This window comes from Amblyomma mixtum, chromosome 1, assembly GCF_055824585.1.
Source record: "Amblyomma mixtum isolate Tamu chromosome 1, ASM5582458v1, whole genome shotgun sequence".
Lineage (NCBI taxonomy): Eukaryota > Metazoa > Arthropoda > Arachnida > Ixodida > Ixodidae > Amblyomma > Amblyomma mixtum.
Window position 1 is genome coordinate 181,974,809 of NC_143012.1, and position 6,869 is coordinate 181,981,677.

A 6,869-nucleotide genomic window follows, 5' to 3' on the forward strand; every position below is an offset into this window, starting at 1 on the left:
TAATTTGGCCTTCCATAAATGAAATGGCAATAAATGGCACACAAATGAAATAATTTCACGCCCGGCAAAAACAATACGTATTTTAGCAAAACTCCATTTCTTCCCAAGCAACCACAGATATCCGTCGGACGTACGAGCTAGATCCGAACGTCCTTTGCCGAGATCGGACGTCCATCGGACGTACGAACACAATCCGATTTCGGATATCCGTATTCGTACACCCGCCGGACGTACGGACAGTGTCCACTTTTGTATATCCGCATGAGAAACGAGGTGTACGTCCGAAAGATGTAAGGCCTAGTATTTTCCCAGGCCATGAGTATGGACGTCTTTTATTTCACAGAAAATTCGCGTCTTTCGTGTATGTATACTGTTTTATTTGCCTCAGTTGGAGGGTTTGAAGCGAAGATGTTTGTAAATTGGTGCGATTCCACTCCTTCCTGCAGGGCAAGAGCCGCCAACGAGCTAAATTTATCTAAGAGAAGCAGGTGTTGCAGAATTTTGCAAGAACTCAATGATTAGTTTTATATTTATAAAACTTCTCCAAATTAGTGGAGTTGTGTGACATGTCCACCGTTTTGCTAGCTAAACTTGCCATTGAAACCATTCGTATCAAAACTCCCGTGCATTCTGCTATCACCATCATCATAGATGTCAGTTCGCGGTCAGTCCAATCCAATCCATCAGTACGGCTCCGTAGCGCTGTTCATTTGTCGCGTAGTGTTGTCGCGCAGAGCTTTCTGTTATTATAATGTTTGGCTTTGTTCGGTCTGTGGACGAAAGTAGTATGTAAACTAAGCAATTCGAAAGATACGGGAAGCGCCTAAAGCTCTTCTGGAACACCGGAATCCGGTACTGCGTCGACCTTGGTTTAAAGAAGGCTTAGTGCACATGTGATTGCCTACGAAGGTATGTATCCAGTACATTTCTTGGAACTTGCTTCTAGGACAATGCAGCATGCTCATATAACATTCGTTCACAGGACAGTGGGAGCAGTAAGCGCGAGGAGATGGCTTCCACAAGTGTGTGCTGTTCTCACACTTTCGGGAGCCTACATCACACAGCTGCGGGAGCCCTCAACTCGCGCGGACAATTCCCACTCCTCTTCAAAGTTGCGGGACGGAGTATTTGCCCATCTTGTTAATTTTTAAGGCATCGCTAGGTTCACTGCACCTATATAAAGAGTGACAACGCGCGAAAGGCAGACCATAGGAAGCACGTGTAGTTCGCAATGGTTCGCAGCGGAAGCTTTGCGGCTTTCTGTGCACAGTCGCGTACAGTGCTGCGCAGGTTAGTGCCCTAAGGCCCATGAGAATAAATAAAGAACAGATACATTGTCAAATATGGTGTGGAAAAGTGAGAGCTGTTATTGCCATATACTTATTGAGGTGTTTGTTAAAGTGTATTGTCTGTTATACTTGCAGCATTAAACACTTCTATTAATTGGCTCCAATGTTTTTACTTGGGCTACTGCATTGTGCCATTTGTTTCACATGACTGATGTTTGCCGCGTTCTTTTTATTTCAGAAATCCTGTGGGTGGGAAGATTACGGATGTGTGTCCCAAGCTTGCCACATTTGAAGAGTCACATTTAAGAAATTTTCCGAATATAACTCATTGCTCTGCTGATGTATCATCAACCACAATAAAATATGCGTGCTATGCATCAAATTGTTTTTGGTTTTATTGCATCGCGTGGAGTGAAAAAAGCACGCATGCACCATATATGCGAATATTCGAGAAATATCCGCCAATGGACGTACTCAACTGGACGTCCGTCGGCGGGCGAACCGTATACCTTTGGCCACCTTTCGGACGGCCGACGGACGTCTACCGGCTGTTTGCGGATGTTCAGCGGACGTACAGAACATCCGAAACAGACCTCTGTCGGCCGTCCGAAGGATATCGGTGGTTGCTTGGGTTCCTACCGTCGAAAATTAAGCTACATATCTATAACTCGTTAATCTTGTCTGAACTAAATTATTGTTTCCTTGTATGGGGTACAACTATACGAAAAGATTAAAATCGAATATATGCACTACAAAAAAGACTATTCGCCATACAGCTGGAAATGACTACTGCACTCATACCGCGCCGCTTTTAAGAATTTTAAAATATTGTCAGTACACTATCTATACTCGTATAACATAGCAGTTCGCTACAAATAGTACATAACTACCTCTGAGAGTACAATGTTTTCGACCGCCAATTTAACAACACTTACATGAACATATCCTTCGGGTTCTGCTCATAACTGGACGGTACCTTTCATACGAAAGACGTTTGACCAGGCAAATGCTCGCCCATACTATGCCCACTCTGTTAAACTGTTTTCGCCAGAATGAAGTTAATATTGAAAATGTTAATAAGAATTTAATACATTCATTTTTTTCTCTTGCAAATGTAATTTTTTTCTCCTCCTATGTCTTTTTGTTTTTTTGTGGGTTTGTTGCTATGCACAATTTCTGTAATTCGCTCACCATGGTTATCATTCACACTGTGCGTTTACCCTTAACACACAAAAAAAACTGAACTATGTGTAGTAAGAGCTACAATGCCTGGTAAATGTACTGGTATAACTGTTATTGCCGACACCTCGCTGTTTTGCCATGTAATGGGGCCCGAGCGCCGTCCAGTGAATTAACGTTCACTTTTTGTCGCGGGTCCCTCATTTCTTACTGAAATGGAAATAAACTTCAACTTCAGCTCCTCTATTCAAGTGTCTCCGTAGTTACTGTGCTTTGGTGTAGAGTGCTACATTTTCGAGTAACTTACTTGATACATTTATTACAAAATATTTTGAGCGCCTTTTCGAAAACGTCCTACGGTCAAAACACCACACAGCTCAGATCAAGAATGTTTCGTTATCGTCTGTCGCAAGCTTTTAAGCAAGAGTTCTCTAATCACCCCTTTTCTTCAAGCACTAGCCAGATCAGGAAAGCGAACTCCAATAAAAAAGAAAAGCGGGAAACCGTGGAACATGGAAGCTAATCGAACTGCTTGAAGAAAACACCGCAGCAACATGGACAAGAGAGAAGACGGGTCAGGCGCTGCTGCTGCCTGTTACTGCGCTGTTTTCTTCAAGTATCTACCAACTCGCTCAGCTCGCCGTTTTACTAATCGAAACCAAAAAATAGATTCGAAAATGGTCTACAGACTAGAATATAAGCTTGCACGAATATTTACGGCGGGTGGCGCTGACTTTTCCAAATTCCCATTTCCTGACCTCGCGTTCTGCCTGCACACGAGTCTGGGCGCCATCGCACACGTTAGGCGTATAATTCATAACGGTGGACATCTGGGCCAGTCGCCTCGAGCGCCTGTGTTGTGTGCGTCTTTCTCTGTCCTTGTCTCGTTTTGCGCTATTTCGCATACCATAGATCACACCGTAGGCCTAAGGAAGCGAGCTCTCAGACGCATACCCCGCTCTCTGCCGGTCCCGTGTTTAACCCAAGTCCAAAAGCAGGACTTCAATGCAGGGGCAGCATCGCAGCGCCTTCGCGTACAGTGATGCGGTTCAGATTTAGCTTGTTTTGCGCGTTCTCTTTCCGAGCTCTCTCGCCTCTATAGCTGTCGCGCTCTGGAAAGCCGATTGACAATAAATGCGCCCGTGGATCTTTGTGTGCACGTTCTGTGTCTCGCGGCCTTATTTGTTCAGAAAAATACAACGACGCCTAATCAGGCCTTTTCATTTTAATGCAAGCGCGAGAGAGTCGATATGACTATGGCACTTATAAGTGGCACATTCCACGAATTTGAAATATACATGTGAATCAAAATCCATGCTAGCCGCCGCAGTGGCTCAGTGATTATGGTGCTCGGCTGCCGGGTTCGATCCCGGCCGTGACGGGTCGCATTTCGATGGAGGGAAAATGCTAGAGGTCCGTGCACTGGGAGATGTCAGTGCTTTTAAAGAACCCCAGGTGGTCTAAATTATTCGGAGCGGCCTCTACGGCGTCTCTCATAGCTCGAGTCTCTGGGACCCTTACACACAACAAAATAAAACTTGAAAACCCATGTTGCCTTCGCAAAGGTCTTTATGGGGTGCTTACCTTACTAAAGATGGGCGTTTTCCCGTGAAACGAGCCGCACACGAAGTCGTAGAAGTTGTTGCAGGGGTCCACGCTGCGGTTCAGAGTCACGCCGAACCACTCGCCGATGAAGTTGCAGTCGTCCGTGCGGCACACGAGGCCTTCAGCCGTCGGCGGCTGCTTGGCACAAAGGACAAGGGTGATACATGTCTCAGCAAAGCTCTATTCTGGGCTTGACTACAATGCTGCAGAGTTGCTACAAAACCGGTACGAAAATGAGTAAAGGTGACGAGCATGCGTGTGCATGTCATCATATTTTTCTTTTCCCCAGTAGAGTAATGTTAGTAACCTGCGGAGCACTATTTCTGAAATTTTGCAGCAGACGAACCTCTAGAATTTCGCCTCCATCGAAACCCGGCCGCGGCGGCCGAATTTCGATGGAGGCGAAATTCTAGAGGCCCGTGTGCTGTGCGATGTCAGTGCACGTTAAAGAACCCCGGGTGGCCGAAATTTCCGGAGCCCTTCACTACGGCGTCCCTCATAGCCTCAGTTGCTTTTGGGACGTTAAACCCCATAAAACAAACCATAAACCATGTAAACTTATGTAATACCCCCGATACAAGGGGGCCTTTAAGGTAAATAAACTGAACTGAACTGAACCAAATCTGTACCTCGGGGAACTTGGAGGGTTAAGAAATTAGAAGGGACACTTCGCTCCACCTTAAGGGTATCACGCGATAGCTTAATGGGTTAATTCCCATACATACAGAGTTGGCTATTCTCTACTTAACATTCACAAATCCCTGGAAGTCCTCATACAACGCCTGGCACAGTGGTGCAGCTATTAAGCCATCCGTCACTGCCCTGGGATGGTAGGCTTGATAAAATGTCCATTCAAGAGAGCAACCAGCGCAACGAGAGGCGTTACACAGAGAGCCATACGCACTTAGCGCGCGCCCTATGCCAGCGTTTGTTTAACGTAGATATGCATTTCGGGACTAGCGCAACACGCTTTAGGAGAGTCACTTTTCGAACACACCGCGGTGGCCTAGTCATTTGAGCGTCTGCCTCACATGCGGGAGGGTCGGGATTCAATCCTCAGTGCTGCCGGGTACCGACCGGTGGTACCATGGGTACAAGCTTTCTCCTGCCAGGTGCTCTCGGCTTCTTCAGGGTGAAATGCTTGGAAAATGGTGGTTTGACCCCACCTTGAGTAGAAGAAAAACTTTGTGCCATGGCGTCGTTTGGCCGCAGGTTCCCTTACGCCATAAAAAAATCGTCATTTCTGCACCCGTTCTGCACAGGTATCCTTGATGTGCACACTGGGCTACCTGTGCTTTTGCCTACGCTCCATAGATGACCGCGTACGGAAGACGACAGGTTACGAATCAGCGTAGCCTTCAGATCGGCGAGAACACATTTATTCCTGGGCATATGCAGCAGTGTTTAACAGCAAGAGCTCCTAAGGCCTCATTTCCAGTTTATGAGGCGTCGCTGTCGCTAACACACCAGGCAACAAGGCGAAGACGAACAAAAATGCAGAGAGGACTGGCGCTGAACTACTACCAACAGCAGTAGTTGTCCAGCACTGACTACACTTCCGAGCTTCTGTGCAACTTTTCTGAGGCCCTGATTCAGAACCACAATGCAAAAGGCAAAGAGGAAAAAGGCAAAAGCAAACGGTAAGGCGGCCTTTCGCTACAATCGCGTTTCTTCATGAACTGCCTCACGACTTAAAGAACATAGCGAAGAGAAGCAGTGTTAATGTTGTGCTTTCAGCCTTTTGCAAAGTACCTAATGTGTGCACTTTGCTGGTGAAAGCAAGGAAAAATTCTTGCTCAATAAAACACGCCAGCCTGAAAATATGGTGTCTCAACCCTTTTAAGACATGCCCATATGCTCCTTGCTGCTCACATGCTCCTTGCTTCTAAACCAGCCCGGACAAAAGAGACTAAACTGCACCTAATGTTCCAGAATTATGAGCGCAGCAGAAAAGCAAATACGCATTTGAACCCCAAAACAAATACAAGCCGAAACGCATGGTTTTGGCTGCCCGCTATACCTCGTCATAATAATCAGCTGCATTTACTTCAAGTCCATAGCAAGACAAGAACCTCCATCACTTCTTTTCCGTCCTCGGATGGCTAAGAACCAGCTATCTAAAGCAGATGTTTCGTGATTTTTGAACGGATTATAAATAGGCTGCATATTTGGAACAGAAAGTATAGTTCGAGGCCATTACCCCTCCAACTACGCCTACTGCTGCTGCACGTCTGCTTACGTCTCTTCTTTAGTATGCAATTCCAACACGTGACAGCCAATTCTTCCTTTGCTCGGGAGTAAATTTGTTTCACTTTCACAGTATTTAGTGCATGACATTCTTCTTATTCTTCAGCGCCTGCCGCTTGACGTTTCTTTCGTACTTGTATCATTGCCATATTTCTCGCATCCGTTCTTTCCTTTTTATAATACACCTAAATTGCATTACCCCATACGGTCTAGTTCCTGGGCACATTCTTGATTGGACACATGTTATTCCACGATTTCACGTTAAAAGAGCGCGACTTCCAATGCAAATCCTTTAGCCTGAGCGTGCCGTCAGTAAATTTTCTGCTATAGCACGAATAGAAATGGGACTGACACGTACTTATACGCGCCTCCATTCCGAGAGGTAGAGCTCGCTCGCCTTCACAGAAACATATTGAACTCGGAAAGAAGTGAACACTGTGTGAAGGAATGACCGGCTTACTGCGTAGTAGTTACCTTTGTAGTAGGTGCCTCCGACGAATATCCACCGCGGTACAGCCTCACGATGCAGGCTATGACTGTGGCGACGAC

General features: G+C 46.1%; 1 protein-coding gene across 1 annotated transcript in view; it reads right to left on the reverse strand.

The window, feature by feature from the left end:
• Positions 1 to 6,869, reverse strand: part of LOC149370150 (neprilysin-3-like) — a 105,581-nt gene that overhangs the window by 72,999 nt on the left and 25,713 nt on the right. The window contains exons 5-6 of the mRNA XM_089576993.1: positions 6,795 to 6,869; positions 4,053 to 4,208 (exon numbers count right to left, since the gene is read on the reverse strand). The exon at positions 6,795 to 6,869 is cut by the window's right edge and continues 114 nt beyond it. Coding sequence (XP_089433119.1) covers positions 4,053 to 4,208; positions 6,795 to 6,869 — 231 coding nt within the window. The remainder of the gene's footprint in view (positions 1 to 4,052; positions 4,209 to 6,794) is intronic.